At 26.4% G+C, this 18,981-nt stretch overlaps 1 protein-coding gene across 1 annotated transcript; it reads right to left on the bottom strand.

Moving 5' to 3' along the window:
• Positions 1 to 1,342: 1,342 nt before the first annotated feature.
• On the bottom strand, positions 1,343 to 18,826 carry tan (C45 family peptidase tan). The gene is made up of 7 exons (XM_065508671.1): positions 18,692 to 18,826; positions 12,077 to 12,170; positions 11,845 to 11,948; positions 2,191 to 2,539; positions 1,999 to 2,119; positions 1,822 to 1,938; positions 1,343 to 1,745 (listed from the first exon to the last, which is right to left on the bottom strand). Exons 1-7 carry the CDS (start codon positions 18,773 to 18,775, stop codon positions 1,451 to 1,453), a joined length of 1,164 nt encoding a protein of 387 aa, XP_065364743.1. The 5' UTR covers positions 18,776 to 18,826; the 3' UTR covers positions 1,343 to 1,450.
• Positions 18,827 to 18,981: the final 155 nt, after the last annotated feature.

Below are 18,981 nucleotides of genomic sequence, written 5' to 3'. Positions count from 1 at the left end.
ACACAAAACAAAGGTTTTGAATTGATTTATATTAAAATACAGCTTATTTTTATAAATTGTTCGCGTACTTTTTTTTAATTTTTCAGATTGAGAGTAATTTATTTTTACTCTATAAAATAAAGTTACTGGAAAGTATGCGAACACACATACACGCAATTTACACGATGATTTTTTTTCATGTTTGCCCAGAAGTCTGTTTTCATGTTTTGGTGCGCGGGGTAGAGAAGAATGGGGGTTTTTCATGTTTCTTTTTGACATTCCTCTTTACACTCATTCGTATTCTTCTTATTATGTTTTATAATTTTTCGTTTGTTGAAGTGAAATTTATATTAAAAGAGAAATTTTTTTTAAAGTTAAATCAAACATTTCTTCAATTATTTCATCACACATTTTGAATTTACTTTTAAAAAACAATTTAAAAAATTGTCCACAATCAAATAAGATGCTTTCGTTTAAAAAAATATTACGAATAAAGAACTAAAGGGAATCAACAATTAAATGTCAAAAACAAGACAAACATAATTTCATGTAAAAAATCACCGTGTAAATGTTCATGATTTCGAAAAAACAGACGTCTGAAAAAGTCTTAATGTAAATTGCGCCATATTCTCTTTTGTTTTCTTATTAGGTGTGTTCGCGTACTTTCCAGTAAAAAATAACCAAAAAAAGTACGCGAACCACAATTTGTAAAAATAAGTTGTATTTTATTATAAACCAATTTAAAACATTTCTGCAAAACTTGTGAATTGTGTTAATTTTCAACTTTTTTGTTTTGTTTACATTTGCAACAATATGTTTTAAACGTATTTTTTATATTGATATTTTTTACTGGACAAATATCATGTTCTCTATCTACGAACTGTTTCCATTATTTTCTCATAGACAATCGAATAACCTATTGCTTGTAAACAAACCTAAATCCTAGGTTACTTAGAGACACTAAAGTGACAATAGACTTTACGCTAGGTTACATTGGATCTCAGTATACTTTAGCAAAAATAAAATAAACTGTATGAGAATTACATAAACACAATTTGTATAAATTCACACAAAAAAGTACAATACGAAATAAACGTTTAAAGTGACTAAACTCTAGATTACTTAGAGACACTAAAGTGACAATTGTCTTCACTCTAGGATAAATGGTATGTATAAAGTATCTTATTGACTTCTTTCTGCACTAAAAATAGCAAATGACCCAAAATATATAAATTGGAGTCAGTCAAGTGACAACTACTCTCTGACTACTTGCTTAAATGCTGGGTTGCAATAATTCCCTCTTTAAATAAGTGTATGTATGATATAATACTTTGACCTATCAAATTAAACAAATTAAAAAAAATTAATTTTAATTATATTAATACTTTATCACTACAACAGTGTTTAATTTCATTTGATAAACAGAAATACATAAAATAAATATATGTAAGTATGTAAGCAATTCTAACAATTATTTCAATATCAATGGCAATACAACTTGTGGCTCATTATTACGTGGATTATCGGAGTACAATGCAACAGTTTTTTCATTTAAATCGAAAACGCCCACGCATATTGTCTTAACCAATTGCTCGAGGGTACCGTCCTCACGGAAAACACAATGTTCACCGCCGCTGCAGTCGCCCAACATTTCAACAACATCGCTTTTAGTTTGGGGTGGCTTGTAAGTGCTGAATGTATGCATGCGAGATACACTTGAATCTACTTGCAATTGATTAGCTTGTTCAGTCTCAATACGTTCATATCTAGGAAAATAACAAATTAAAAATATTTATTTCATACAAAAATCTATTGATTAAAGCTTTATATGTAGTATCTTACTGGTTAGTATGATAATTATGTTCTCCTTTAGCCATTTTCTTAATATCCAAACGAGATTCGTTGGTATTGCCTACAGTCGGAGCCATTTCAATGTTGTAACACAAGTTGGAGGGATCACTAGAAAGAATTAAGGATTAGTTTATTATAATAAAATAATATTTTAAAATATTTTCTCACTTGACGAAATTAATGTTAATGGAGCAACCATCAGCAGCACCAACTCCAGCATCTTTTAAAATATCCAAAGCTTGGTCGAAGTTTTCTGCACTCAATAAAGCTCTTGTAAGGAAGTGACGGGCTAGAAAGATGAAAATGTTTCAATTTAAATGTAAAGATTTAATCAAACTAAGCAATTAATTAAATACTTACGTATTTTACCACTTCTCAATACTTCAGCTGACAAAGTGTTGATTGAAAATACCAAACCGTGATGATTATAGTTCATTGTGTATCCGGGCAAATGTCCGGCATAACATAAGGACATGAAACGTTCCTCCTTAACATTGTATTTACCCTGTGGTGTATCATTAATAATGTGAGCAACCACAAAATAGTAGTGATTTAAAGTTTCTGTTAGAGCATCTTCGGTGTGAGCTAAAACACGTTCTTTTTCACCATTCAAGATAATAGTTGAACATCCGGTGGGTTGTTTTTTGTCCACAGCATTTAAGTATTTAAGGCTTTGTGGTAAAATTTCATCCATATGCAATAGGAATAACTGAAATTAAAGGTTGATGAAAAATTAATTACACTACTGTATAAATAAAACATGAAAATTAAAATAGTTTTTTTAAAAAATATTTAATTTTTCAGAATTTAAATAATAAAGTACTTCTTTTACTAATATAAGTAAATAAAAGTTTATATTAACGAAATACTAAACAAAAATTAAAATTTAATATGATTCATATCTATTATTTTGTAATAATATGTACGGAATAGGTTTTCAATTAAAAAAGTAAACACTACTTTTTGTATTGAAAATTTCCAATGCTAGTAAAAATAGTAAAAACTGACAGGAAAACAAATAACTATACGAGTATTAAACCATTTTGATTATTTCTATGTAACGGTGCTAAAAGTATATCGGTAAATCAAAGACAACACGCTAACATTTATTTCAATTACATTTTTTCACAAATCAATATTTAATAGAAATACGTACATACGTACATAGTTTTAAAACGGTTAAGGTAAAAATTAGGTGTTTATTTGGTAACCATTAAACTACATCGATTGTTTAATAAAACAAATACTATTATTAGCATTAACATTGAAAATAAATAACAATGTTAATGGTAATTTTCTTATAGTACATACCAAGTTAATATGAAATTGCAATGGCTTAATGTGCAATTAGATTAGGGGGACCAGATTAATTTTAAAGCTCGTTGTGTTCTTAAAATAATTAAAATTAATTGAGTAAAAACTAATTTAAAACAAGTAAGAGAGCTATATTCGGCTGTGCCAATTTATACTTCAAAATAGAAATTTTAAATATTTTTAGGTAAACAAAACAATTTTTTTTTCTAAAGTTGTTTTTTTCATTTTTTGAATTGTTATTTTAAAATTTATAATTTTTTTTTTTTTAAAAACTTTTTTTGGATTTTTAAATTATTTGGTGAAAAAAAAAATTCGGGTAAAAAAATATTTTTTCCGATTTTGACCCATGTAGGTCCAACTTACATGGTCTTATATACGTCGTTGCAAAGGTCTTTGAAATATCTATCATTAGATATCCTTATTGTCTATATTAATGACTTAGTAATCCAGATATACATAGGTAAAAAATAGGTTAAAAATCGAGGTTGTCCTGGTTTATTCCTCATATCTCAGCCATTTGTGGACCGATTTTGCATGTCTGACAGAATTATTGAAGATTTGGATGCCGAAGATATCTGGGGTCTTCAGAAAATTGATTTAAACAGACACACAGACAGACGGACATGGCTTAATCGACTCCGCTATCTATTAGGATTCAGAATATACATATATACTATATAGGGTCGGAAAATTATATTGTGGAAATTACAAACGGAATGATAAACTTATATATACCCTTCTCACGAAGGTGAAGGGTATGAAAATGGCATGAAAACTACTGAGTCAAATCTAAGTACGTTGGTAATAATCAAACATGCATACATTCGGCTTTGCCGAATCAAAATTAATCTTCACTTAACAATTTACTCTTTCTTTAATGTAAGGTATTTGAAATATCTTTCATTGATATTGATATTGTCAATAAACAAAATTTCTCAGCAGTTCTGGGAGACTTTCCCGAACTAAATAGTGATTTTACCTATCAATTAGGTAGTTATCTATGTGACTAGTTATTTTAATTCACCCTTTTTGTTTACATTGAGACTGTCTGATAGCTGGTCCAAGGTATTCAAAGCATTGGATTCACATACCGGTTACATATAGTCAGTTACCTTATTAGCTACTTGATCAGCAACATAACTAGTTATTTTAACATGTGCACCGGTACATTGACCTAAATAGTCAGTTATAAAGAAATCTCCAACTCTCCAATAAATTACTTCTGGTGGGTAAAATAACTATTTTCTAAAGTGCTGTACAAAATAAAGGTTTAAAGTGTCTGCACTCTAGGTTACTTAGAGACAGTAAAAGTGTCAGAAAAATAAAATAAACTGTATGCGAATTTTATCAACACAGATTGTATAAAACCAGTTTGTACGAATTACTCACAAAAAATAAAAGGTTTAAGGTCGATTACTTAGAGAAACTTAAGTGACAATTTTCTTCAAGCTAGATTACATGGGATGTATAAACTAACCAAACCCAAAATATATAAATTTGAGTCAGTGATCTGACATTAGTTACAAGAACTGTATGTTCCATTGACTACTTGCTTTATATAAACAAATATTCTTGGTGTTTTGATCGTATACAGTGATTGGTAATACAATGTAAACTTTTCCAAATATTCAATTAATAGGACAACCTTTATACAGCGACGATGCATTGAACCAATTAAAGACTCTTTCGTGGTATAATTTTGAGTCAGTATTTTGCGATCTAAAATTTCTCATGGTTTTCTATGGGACTGAGATCTGGCGACTGGGCAGGCACTTCAAAACACGTACCTCATGGGATTATATCCACTCCGTTATTATGGGGTTATTTTCGAGATTGAATCTCCAAAATGGGGGCATATTTCCTTAGCGTATGGATACATAGCATCGATTAAAATGGATCTGTATCCGATTCCACTCATAGTATCTTTTATGATATGGATTCGACTCATACCCATTCCTTGGGCTGAAAAACAAGATAATACCATAATATTGCCATATTTAAAATTTACTGTCTTATTTGTGGAACCTCTTTCCCTTAGGCAGTCTTACAAATGTCTACCATCACTGTTTCTTAAATTATGTGGTCGTTTGGAAAAACTAGGTAACTCCACTTTTTGCGAAAATTTAGATAGCACCAAAAATAGAAATTACGTTTCATTTACTATTACTCTGTCAGATCGAAATTTTGTTACAGTCTCTCATTTAAAAGTTATTTTTATGTAAAAACTTGCTAGAAGTTTAAAACGACGTTGATTCAAAAACTAAGAGAGAAAGAGCGAAATAGAACAAATTCGGGTCACAAGCTCTTTGGGTCCAAATTTTTAACATAGAAAAAGAAAAAAAAACTAGGATTATTTTTGATATGTATATAAGAATAAAAGGAAAAAAATATTTTTTGAAAAACTAGGTAACTCCATTTTTTTCGTAAAAAAAACTGATAAATTAACACGCTGAGACAAATAGTCAATGTTTTACCACAAATGATTACTAAAGTTGCCTTAATTCCGTAAAATATAAAAAAAAGTTTTTTTTTGGAAAAACTAGGTAACTGACATCGATATTCGGTTTTAATGTCCAAAAATGATTTCAAAGGAACCAGAAATCTTCAACATTATTTAAAATTATGCTTTGTTTAATGCGCATGCATAATTACATAAATTAATATTAAATAATTAGTGAAATGTATTTAAAACTTTAAACGTGTTTTTCTAGTGTTTTCAAAAATGGAGTTACCTAGTTTTTCCAAACGACCACAGAATTGTATTTGTACACTTAAGATGTTCTTTGGCAAATTGTAAACAAGCAGTCAGAAAATTGGGGTAGTTGTAGAATTTAAAAACGGGATTTCTTCAGAAAGTAAAATCGATTTTTTGTCACTAAATTTATTAAATATCTAATTTAAGACTTTTACTGCGGAAATGTCAAACAGTGGTGGCCTTGGCGCCAAACAAAAAACACTTGATTGAAACTATACAAGTTTCAAGACACCTCATTAAAAGTACTATCTATAACTTAGCAAGTTTGTAAGCATTTTAAGCCAAGCTTAATTTGTATTCTCAAAAGTATATCGAAAAGTCTAGTTATACAATATGTAGATGCCGACAATACCTGTCAAATAAAAGACACAATAGTTGGCAAAATACTCGTACATACAACTACTAACTAATTGAATTTCTTTTTTAATGTCGTGTTCATTTATGTCGAATTGCATTTTTTGCAAATGAACTAAAATTTGTTTGGCTTCTTTCTGCATTCAAATTAGTTTTTCTGTCATGGTTTTTTTTACATGGGGGGTTTTTGTTTGGTGGTTTTTTGGTAGAGTGGCCTTAGCTTAAGATTTAAAAGCAACTATTAAATTAATAATTTGTTTGTTTCTAGATCAAAATTAAATTGTTTAATAAGTATTTTTATCGACAACTATTTAATGATACAGTGGATTGATTTTTAATAGCTGCCCAATTGGTTTTTTTTTTTTTGTAATCACTATTGTAAATTTGTTGACACGCAATTTTGACAATAAGCTAAGTACTAATATAAGCCAGTACTTTGTATTGAATGCAGTTATTTAACCACGATCATACATATTACGGCCTTCATCATTGCCACATTTGGTTTAACTGTTCTAAACTATGTGTTATTTCTACAAGAATTCTAAAGATCAATATTAGTCATTCTGTGTGTTTTTTTTGTTGAATGGCCATGATATTGTTTTCTGGTTTTTATGGACATTTTTGTTATAATTTGGCGTGTTATCGCAAGTGCATTATAATTGTCTAATTAAAATCCAAAAACAAATAAAACTATTATTTTTAAACTTGTCACTAAAGCACTTTTCAAAACAGTTTAATCATTTGGCCGTTTAATGAATGCTTTTTGTTGTTGTTCATTAATTGGCATTGAAAATATACTAAGTGGATTTGATGTTAAATACACATGTGTTCGCACTTATGCATTAATATATGATTGATATTTCTACATTAAACATGCACTTTATTAATTGCATACATATTTATGTACATATATATGTACATACGTTTTTTACAATATGCTAATGCATAACTACTTTAAATAATTAATTATATTTAATATTTTTTATTTTTTTTAAAATCTCTAACAATGTACAATTGCTGAGCGTAGTTAGTTTCAAAAGTTCTATGAGACGAGATGTAATCGTATATTTCCGTTTTATTGATACTTTCTCTTTTTTGGAAATAGTTCAATCTATGTATATCATAACACGCCTTATATTTTTAAATTTTTAGAGGACTCGGCTCACATCGCGTAAAATCCATTTTATTCAAAAACATTCATGTATTATAAAAAAGAGCTCATACAGTTGATTTCTTAAAGATATCAAGCAAATTTATATTTTACAACATTTCTGATATTTTAAAAATATTATTTTATTTTCAAATATAAAAAATCAGTTAAAAGTATCGAGTTTGGATCAAAAGAACTGAGTTTTCTGTCGATCTGTTAAATATATTGCGGTTGCAAAATGTTTTAATTTAAATCAAATTTGCAGGTGTTAGATTCATTATTATGTAATTTAAGAATTTTTCAAACAACCCACGCTATTATCTTTTAACTCGCTTATGCAATATTATGAAATTTTACATGTAAGAAAAAAAAACGATTAAATTAATACGCAGAGACATTTAAAACGGTATTTTTTTCTAAAAAGATGTTTTGAACTATTTTGTTTAAGTAAAATTCCGTAATTTTTTCAAAATGCTGAATGCATAGGACATTTATGGAATTATTCTTATTAAATTAAAAATATGTACTCGAATTAATTAATTCAATTTTAGCTCAATTCACTAAATACTTAATTCGGAAGTAAAAATTTCAACCATTCATTTCATAAATCCATTCCCAACATCTAATTCTTTAGCTTATTTCAAATGCTTTTATTTAAATAGAATTCATTCATATTTGAATTAATTCATTATTATTTTAACTTATGAATGATTATATTTTTGTTAATTTAAATTGAATTAAAATACTTTTTTTGCTTTTAATCATTTACAAAATGAATTCAAAAAATTTAATTTTTGTAATAGATTTGAATTGAAGAAAGTTTGAATCATTCATTTAATGTTTAAAGCTACTTTGTAATAGATTTGAATTAAAGAAAATTTGAATGATTCAATAAGGAATTAATTCCATAAAGAATGAAATATAAAAGGAGTGAATTCGATATAAAGGAATTAAGCCTATGAATTAATTCATTAATAGAATAGTTAAGACATATAATTTAATTTGATTTTGCAAATGGATTCGCTAAAGAATTCTTGATTTTAGGCACAGAGTTCCGAAATAATTTAATTAAATAAATGCTTAAATCACTTAAATCCTAATTCATAAAAATATTTCCGTTAAAAAAATTCTTTAGCTTTATTTGAATAGAATTCATTCATTACTGAATTAGTTCGTTTATTAAAAAATTCATTAAACCATTGAATTAAAATATTTTTTCTTCATTAAATTTGTTTTTCTTTTATTAGAATTGAAGAAAAATTTAATCTTTCCATATATTTTTAATGCTATTTTGTAAAGGATTTGAATTAAAGAAAGGAATTAATTCGCCTAATGATTAATTTCAATAAGGAATTAATTCCATAAGGAATAAACTTACAAATGAATGAACTCAATACATTGGAAGTACCTGGAATTAAGCATATGAAGAGATAATCTTTAACCATTATCCTGTACTTCAAAAATTAAAAGCAAAATACATTATTTCTGATTATGTTTTATACACTCATGGCATTCAATACTCGTTTCAGAATGATTCTTACTAACAAATTTATTACATCCTGAGTATTTACTCAACTTGACCGATTTCCTCATTTAAAGCATTGAACATTGTTTATGCTACTTTGAGCCATGAGTACGGTATAAGGGTTAATTGAATTTTGAAAATTTAATTAAGAATTAATTCTTTCGTAATATTGTAACTAGTCATATCGGATTATTAAAAACAGTACTGTTTATTGGCGATAACATATGTAGATCAATTCATTAGATCATCATCACAATGTGGAATGTGTATCATAGTTCTATTCTTGGAGAATTAATTGTTTGTTTGACAGGGTTACTCTTTTAAGCTCATACATTAATCCAATCAAAACTAATTTTTTCATACTAGATTTATTACGAGTACAATCATTTTGTTTTATATTAATTATCACTCTATTTTTTAGATTTAATAGCTCAATAATCAACGCTTTCATGATGATCGATTATTAATCAATTTTATTGATGACATGTTTTAGTAAATATTTAATTAAATGCAATTACTTAGTTGTAATTTTGTAGATTTTGTATTTTAAAATGTTTGTTTTTATATTGCACGTAATTGCAGTTACGATTGGGTTAACAGCAAATTATTAACGATTATTTACAAACAATAATAACAATTAAAATTGTAGGTGGTTAAAGTTATTAAATTATTGTGGTTTTGTTTTTTTTTTTAAAAAAAACATTTAGTTTTGACACGTTTTTGCAAAATAAATTATACAAATCTATTATTGGAATAATGACGATTTATGTCATGTTAAGGCAATCAATATTTTAGAAAGAACAAGTGATGTAAGGCGGAAGTGTAAAGAAATTCGTAAATCAAACTAGTTTAATGCGAAAAAATTCATATATTTGCATACATATTGAAATAAACCGTAATAATTTTTTATTTTAATATTTAATAAATTTATTATTTATAAAAAATAGTCACTTTATGTAAATATATTAATGTTTTGATAATTATATTGCGTTAAAATTTAATTACTTAATCTTAATGGCAATTTTAATGATAATATTATACACACATAATAGCATTTAAACTAGATTATTGTCATACTTTTATTTAACTTGTTCTAAGATGTTAGTTGGAGTTTAATTAAGCAAAATGTAACCAAATAGGAAATAATATTCAGCTGTCTCCAAACTCATTCATACATACATATGTATGTAATTTCAATAATATTTAATGAGGGCTGCCTATATATAAAAAAGGGCAACTTAAAGTAAGTAAGAGTGTCATATTTGACTGTGCCGAATTCTATATAACCAAAATCAGTATAAAACGGGAACCGTATTCATGAAGTTCAGAAATTTTCAGATCGCAATGCGGTAAAGAACTTAGAAGCAAAAGAACGAGCAAAAAATTTAGGTCAAATTTTATAAAAAAACAAGTAAGAAAGAAGCTATATTCAGCTGTGCCGAATCTTATATGCCCTTCACCAAATAATACTTTAAAATACAAATTTTAAATATTTTAAGGTAAACAAACTATAATTTTTTTTTTTTTCAAAATTTTAAAAAATATTTTTTTTCCAAATTGTTTTTTTTAAATTTTTTTTGTTTAATTTATTTAAATTTATTAGTGAAAACAAAATTATGACAAAAAAATTTCAATGTTTTGAACTGAGTAATACAAAATATGCGCCGTTCTTAAGTCTTTCATATAGTTTTATCAGTTTTAAAAAAAAGTCATTTATTATTTGTGTTTTTTTGTTGTAAACGTCAAAATGAAAATTCATGTTTTCTCGTATATTTGACAAGTAAAAATTTGGTTAAATACAGATTAGAAAGATATTAGTATCTACTATTTAAATCAGGTTTTACTTCAGAAATCGCATGATTTGTTGAAAATTTATTTAAGAAATAGTAAAATTTCATAAAACATTCAAAGTCGTTTTCTCGAAACGACTTTTTCATAATTCAATGACGTTGTTGCAGCAAATGAGCGATATGTATATTAAGGAGAGTCTGTCTTCATTAATACAGCACAGAGTGCTTTCATATTTCTGGGCCGATTTGGCATCATACCACTATTGAAAAAAGGCCGTTGAGTGGTATTCAAACAATAATGACAATTTTGTACCACCGAAGTAAAATCCACCCAACTGTCCAGAACTTCGGCCTGTGGAAAGGTATTGGGATCTTGTAAAAAAATAATTAAAAAACACAGGAAAGGTATCCCAGGTAAATGGACCACCTCTTCAATAAAAAAAGGTAATGGAAGCAACTATAAAATCATTAGAGGGAGGATTTCCGGAAAAAGTGGATAAATTTAAAAATATTTGAATAAATTTGACAAAAATTACTCTCAATTTCTTAAAATTTTTCTCAAAGATTTAAATTTTTTTTTTTTTTTAATATTGATAAGAATTAATCGATATAAACGTAAAGTTATATCGATTAATTTTTTTTTTATAAAATTCTAAAAAAATGTTACTTCGAGTTTTTAAAATGTCTTCACAAATTATGAGGATTGGCTGGATTGTCAAATTGTCAGAAGCATTTTATTCAATTGCATACAAATTATGTATATTAAAATTTACTATTTCAAGTTCTCATAAAACTTGAACCGAAAATAGAATATTTTCCAATTCTAGTATGTACTGACCATGTGGATTTAGTTATAAAACATATCTGTATACTTCTTTCTTTCGCTAACCTATTTTAAATAAGATTAAAGTTTAGATTCTTAATTTGTTTGTTTTATTATAGCCAGTTGGTTAGTGAAAGTCATTTTGACAGTTGGCAAAATAATTTACTATTTGTTATACATTTGCATTATTTTTTATGTATAAACAAACTATCATTATAAATGCAACTTTCGTAGCATGAAACTGATACTAAAATTCTTAGTTCATTTAAATTTACGTGACAACTTAAATTTCTATTTACTTACCTTGTGGAATTCTACTTGGGCACCGTCTGCCACACCTTCCAATTCTCTGATATATTGAGGGAATGATTTCTTAACGCTTTCCAATGTTTCATTATAAGCATTCTCTAAACAAAATATACAATACAATAAAATACATAAACAAATTTATAAAATATTTAAATTAACATTGTGACTTAATATCAATAATTTGTATATAATTAAAGCTTGAATTAACATTTGCTTTTATACTCACTTCCTTTTTCTGTAGCATACAGAGGTAAATAAACTTCAATTAATGGCGAAGATAAGAGCAAAAAGTTTTTAATCATCGATGCAAATGTGCGACCCTAAAAATAGACAAAAGTGATTGTTAAAATAGGTCATGAATTGATTTTTTTTTCATATAAATTGATTAATATAATTGATCTTTAAAAATTGTTTAAGAAAAGACCACCCGACGCGTTGTGTAGTTGATTTTTCTGTAGCAAAATTGTTGGTATTTTGGTAATTCAAGATTTATTTATATTTTTTTTACCGCAAAAATACTTTGATAAATCCAGCACGATTTTATTATGTTATTTGTAGTTGTTAATTTTTTTATATACAATAGAATTTAAATTATATGTATTAAAGAACATTAGTAAAAAAAATGATTTAAAAGACATAAAGTGTTGTACCATTAAACAGAACTTTTAAGGAATTAATTCTTGAAAATAGTTATGCCCCGTTTACATTGTACCACAAGTAATATTTTTGTGTAGAAGAGTACGAATGGATCGTCTAAACGTAATTTGTAATGGAACCTTTAGATATTGAGAAAATTGGTCTGTCGTATGGCTCTCTTAATTTTTTGAAATTTTTCAGAAAACAAGAAAGTGATTTTATATCAGGTGCCGAATTACCGCATTCGTGATAGAATGAACTATTGTATCGAAAAACAAGTAAGAAAGTATAATACCCTACACTAAGTAAATCAGCAAAAACATTTTTCTTTTAAAATTTCAATAACTTATATTCGTGCGTGATTTTTGGAAGTGGGCCTTATATGGGAGCTATGACCAATTATGGACCGATCACCATGGAAGTAGGTCGTTTGATTTATGTCAATATGAAAGTTATTAATGTTGAATTTTGTGTGTATACCAAAATTTTTAAGAGATTTATGCACGTTAAAGTGATTTTCGGAAGCGGGTCTATATGGGAGCTATGTCTAATTATGGACCGATTGTAAAAATTATACGTACCAAATTTAATCGAAATATCTTAAAAATTGCGACCTGTACTATGCGCACAAGGTTAAAATGGACAGCCAGCCAGCCAACCAACCAGCCAGACGGACATCGTCTAATCGACTCAGAAAATAATTCTAATTCGATCGGTATACTTTAAGATGGGTGTTATTTTTGGGCGTTACAAACATCTGCACAAACGCCACTGGTGGTGTAGAGTATAATAATTTCGACATCGTAATTATAACAAAATGCAGATATCGAATGTCGTAATCTCAAATAAGAAAATTACGATAAGTTTTAATCGATATCGTATGCGGTAATTTATATGTAAACAAATTAAAAAAAAAATACTTCATACGGATCATGCAAAAACAACAGTCATCACTTCATCATTCCTCTTCGTAAAGTTGACGTAAAGTCTTATCGTCTAAAAGTGCCTTTAATGGTAGTGAATTGATATCCAATATTTTCCAATATTTTCTTTAAAAAGTTTATTGTTTATAATTTTATAATCAAGAGAAAAAAAAATTAATGAGATTTCGAATGTTGTAATATTCATATTAATTTGGCTAACTATAAATACAAACAAAATTGATTATGTCTTAATTAATTTTATTTAAAATAATAATAACGTTTACAATCAATCGTGTAAATCATTTTTATAATCAACTACTGATTAATGAAAATCAAATTTCTTTTAATGATTACATTCATTTTCATTATATTGTTAAGCATACTTTATTAAAATAAGCATAAAATTGTTTTTAATTAAAAATTCTTAATAAGCATAATTTGAGTTACATTTTGTTGAAAAAATAAGAAGGAATACTTATTTTATTGTTGCACTTGTAACATGTAAATATAAATACTTAATAGCAGAGTAAAAAATTCATCAAATCATAGAATGAAAAGTATTGAACCAAAAATTAGAAGAGTCTTGATGGCATTAATAGGGGCTCAAAAGTAGATTTGTCAATTATTTGAGTTTAATTTTAAACGAATAATAATTAATAATTTTATTATTATTACGGTGATCGATTAATTTTAAAAATATACTCGATTATTCGCACGATTATTAACGAAAAAAAGTATTCCATTTATTATTCTTGTTTAAATTTTTTGAAACAAATGTTAGTTAAATCTCAATTGGTAAGGGAAGATATCTCGTTTAATAAGTATAGTATGTTCAGCTTCTAATTAATTGCTAAAGTCCTAAATTAGAATTAAACAAGTAAGAGAACTATATTCGACTGTGCCGAATCTTATATACCTTTCACCAAATTATACTTCAAAATACAAATTTTAAATATTTTTATGTAAAAAATTTTTTTTTTCGAATTGTTATTTTACAATTTTTTAAATTTTAAAATTTTATTGTATTAAATTAAAATTTTTTTTAAATTTAAAAAAACAATTTTTTTGGTTGAAAAAAAAATCTGGTTAAAAAATATTTTTTCCTATTTTGACCCATTGTAGGTTGTCCTGGTTGACCTGATTTGATTTCAACAGACAGACAGGCGGACATGGCTTAATCGACTCCGTTATCTATAATATATGTATATACTTTATGTTGTGGAAATTACAAACGGAATGACAAACTTATATATACCCTTTTCACGAAGGTGAAGGGTATAAAAATAACAGCAATTTCTTGCATAAAATCATTCCCAACATAAGCTTCATTGAAAGACTTATATTTAAATATAATTCATTGTGAATTAATTCATAATAAAATTCATTCAACCTTTGATTATTCAATATTTGTTTTTTCAAATTTAATCCAAATTAAATGAAAATATTTTTTCTTCATTCAATTCAGTTTTTGTTTTTAATCATTACAAAATAATTGAAGATAAATAATATATATAGCTTTTGTAATGAATTTGAATTAATGAATTCATGAATGATTCAAAAAATAATTAATTCTATGTAGAATGAATTCCCAAAGGAATGAATTTAATACGTTTGAAGTAATAGGCAATCAAGTCTATGTATTAATTGGTAATGAATTTGAATTAATAAATATTATATAGAATTACGTTTTTGAACCTTTGCATTAATACATTTCAACATTTTAGATCGGCTTTTTTGTTGGTTTTATTCGTTATAATTAAATAATTCAGTTATTTTTAATGTACTTGTACTTTACATCAATGTAGGTATTATACAAATCGGCACGATCGACAGTGATATTTCAATTTATCTCCTTAAAGTTTTATTTATTAATTTAACTGTTTTAACAATAACATATACAAAAAAAATTTTTGATCATATATTTTTTAATAAACTTTACTATTTAATATGTATTTTAATCCACGAGTTTAGAGTAGCTAGTCGTCTGTTTGTTTATTTATTTATGAGTTTTGTTTTAACACAAGTTTTGAAGTTCACGATCATTAAGTTTGACTTACGTTTCAGTTAACTTTTTATTTGTTTATATTTTAGCTGTTAACTGTAAACGTACATATTTGTTTGTTTGTTTTTTTTTTTACAAATTGATAAAGTTAATTATGAAACGTGTTTCGTTTATTGGCCGCCAATAACATATAGAACTATTTATACGAGTGATAAGTGGTTAATATTATTTAGGAATTTTTGGGCTATTATTTACAAATAACTTAAATATTTGTAATCTTTAAGATTAGCACATACATATTTCGTTTATCTGATAAAACTATTTGACAAGTGCTTATAAATGTTGTAATATTTTTTAACTATTATTTATATAATGATTATTTTTTGAAGTGTGAAATAATCTAGGGCAAATTAATACGGAATTTAAAAGTTACATTAGGTCGAAAATATGTTAAAGGTATATTTTGTAAAACAAGAAATGTTTAAGAAAAAATTATTATGAAATTTGAATTTGTAAGCCTTTAAAAATTTGCATTTAAATTTTGCAAATGTTGGATAGCAAACAAATTGCAATAAATTTAGTTTTCAAGTTTCTTTCTCTTATCTACTATCAAAATTTCTTATTCACATCCATGTTATATTTGTCTAACACTTTCTACTTAAGCTTCATTATCTTCACTTAACAACCACTATTAAAAATTGTGACATCAACTTTTGTTTTATCTAATTTATAAAATTCTTAAATAATTTACATGTCTGTGTAAATAATTTACATGTCTGTGTCTCTCTGCACGCCCTTAAAATTAGAAATTTAAATTTTCTAAACATTTTTATTAATAACAACTGTTGCGGTTTTAATTTGTTATAAATACATAAACAACAAGCCCCTTAATTTTATACAAATTGCAAATAACAAATTAAATATGCCCATTTGATTGTATTTTGTTGTAATCAAAATTTTACATCAAATCGTTAAAGACGATTGATTAACCCATTAACTCAGGTTTTGATTGAAAACTGATTTAATTTTTTTTTTATATTACGGAACAGTTGTTTGCTAATATACAATATAAATTATCATTTTCGTTATCAGCTAAAAAGTTGTGCAACTAATATGTATATTATTTATGAAACCTAATACAAATTAGTAAAATCAGTTATAGTAATTAGAAATGATTTGTTTATTTAAAACGATACTTGCAATACTTTTGAAATATTTTCCACAGGTATTAAATTAATAAAACGTGGTTCATTTCAGTCAGTTAGCATACCTCGGGTATTTACGTTCGAAATTTCGGAAGTTTACTTTTTAACGTTACAGTACTATTTCTACACAGATAAAACAGATTCGTTGTGATTTGTTGCCAAGCGAATAATTTCATAGATCTTTTCGATGTCAGCAACGAAATTCAGTGGACACAGAGAAATAAGATTTAAAAAACAAAAGAGAAAAATTTGGTCAAACTAAATCACAACCAATACTATATTGTCTGTGTAACAAAAACAGAAAAATGTTTATTTAAACCTGAGCCTCGAATTATTTAATTCAATTTGACCTTAATTCACTAAAATCTTAATTCAGAATTAAAAAATGTTAAATGGCTGACATTCTATATCTATTCTAAAGATCTTATTCACTAGATAAAAATATAATTCATTCATAATTAAATTAATTCATTCAACTTTTGCATGATTAAATTTGTATTAACTCAAATTTAATCCAAATTGAATTAAAATATTTTGTTCATTCAATTTGAATTAAAAAAAAATCACTTAAGACAATTTGTAATATGTAGATTCGAATTGAAGAAAAATGTAATTATTTTACAAATTTTATAAAGCTAATGGATTCGAATTAAAGAAAACTTGAATGATTAATAAGGAATCAATTCAATACGTTTGGAGTACTGAGGAATTGAGACAACGAATTAGGTCATGCTATATGTTTTAATTGAATTATTAAAAATTTAATTAAGAATTAATTATTTAAAAATTTACTTCCAGTCCACTTAATACAAATTGAAATTTTGAATTCTTAATGGAATTATTCTACAAATACCTAATACAAATTGAAATTTTGAATTCTGAATGGAATTATTAAGGTATTAAAACTTCTAAGGGCCATTATTACAACTTGCCGTTATAGTTAAAGGTAACTTTAAGCAATAGAAAAAGGTACCCTTAAAGGTAACTTTAACTATAACGGCAAGTTGTAATAATGACCCTAAGTATATTCATATTTAGAAAAAGCAAGTAAGTGGTCTATATTCGGCTGTGCCGAGTCTTATATATCCTTCACCAAATTATACTTTAAAATAAAAATGTTTAATATTTTTAGGTAAACAAAATTAAAAAAAGTTTTAAAATTCACTTTTTTAATTTATTAGCGAAAAATATTTTATGAGAAAATTTTTTTTTTAAATTTCTTTAATTTTTTTTTCAAATTTATTTTTTTTTTTAATATATTAGTGAAAAAAGTTTGAGAAAAATTTATTTTGGTAAAAAACTAAATTCGGGATAAAAAAAATTTGTTCCGATTTTTACCTATTGTTATATCATTAGATATTCATATTGTCTATATTAATGACTTAGTAATCCATATATAGATAAAAAAATAGATAAAAAATCGGGGTTGTCCCTTTTTTTCCTTATATCATAGCCATTGTGGTCCGATTTTAAATAGAAGCGGATTCATGGTGAAGGGGTTTTCCGACCTTTGATCCGATTTCAGCCACATATAAACCGATTTTCATTAGCAACTAAATTGAAACCATACGCGATGTATCATTCATGCTCGTAAGTTATTTGGGGGATTAGGAATGTTGATTTTAACATACAAAAATCGACTCCGCCGTCTTTAAGAATCCGCAACAAATATACTTTATGTGGTCGCAAATGAAAAAAGAAAACAATATAAATTTACCCATATACATATATTTAAAATTTAATGGTGAAGGGTACAATAAATTAATATAATTATGAGCTGTCACTTTTCTAAGCTCGCTTTTTGCACAAAGGTTATTAAATGAAGTATGACACTTTACAAGAAATTAAATTGTTTTCAGTTATGACGGTATACACGCAAAATGAGCCCTATATTTTTCAAAACGAAACAAATCTATAAATAACCAACTCACACGCTCAACTGTCATTCAAATTAAAAAAAAATATCCTTGATATTTTCACAGTTTAAATGTTAAATTATAAATTAAAAATTTCTCAAAAAACACGCACCACCATTAATTCTGTGGTATGTCCTTGAAAAATAGGAAATAACTTACCATGTCAAAACCCACATCATAGTGGGTACCGCGGGTGTAGAGCACAGGTATAGCCTGGCGACGGGGAATATTTTTAGCGCTCATTTTGTGACTTTAATAGAGATGATGAAACTAGACGTTTTCGTTCAATACTAACTAAAAAATTACAATATATTAATTTAACAATAATGTGATAATGACGTTAGACTAAAAACAGTTCTTATCACTTTATTTTTGCTGAATTTTATAAAGCAAGCACTTTCTCGTAAATGTTTATCAATGTAAATAAATATATAAAAATTTAACCGGCA

The sequence above is a fragment of the Calliphora vicina genome, chromosome 4, assembly GCF_958450345.1.
Source record: "Calliphora vicina chromosome 4, idCalVici1.1, whole genome shotgun sequence".
NCBI lineage: Eukaryota > Metazoa > Arthropoda > Insecta > Diptera > Calliphoridae > Calliphora > Calliphora vicina.
Note: the sequence above shows the minus strand (reverse complement) of the source record. Positions and strands in the feature narration are given on the sequence as shown.

Excerpts from the sequence above, each read along its gene's own strand:
- tan (XM_065508671.1), bottom strand. The coding sequence starts at position 18,775 with ATGAGCGCTAAAAATATTCCCCGTCGCCAGGCTATACCTGTGCTCTAC. Across the intron at positions 12,171-18,691 it reads ATGATGTGGGTTTTGACATG|GGTCGCACATTTGCATCGAT; the intron begins GTAAGTTATTTC and ends GTCTATTTTTAG. Across the intron at positions 11,949-12,076 it reads GTATGCTACAGAAAAAGGAA|AGAATGCTTATAATGAAACA; the intron begins GTGAGTATAAAA and ends TATTTTGTTTAG.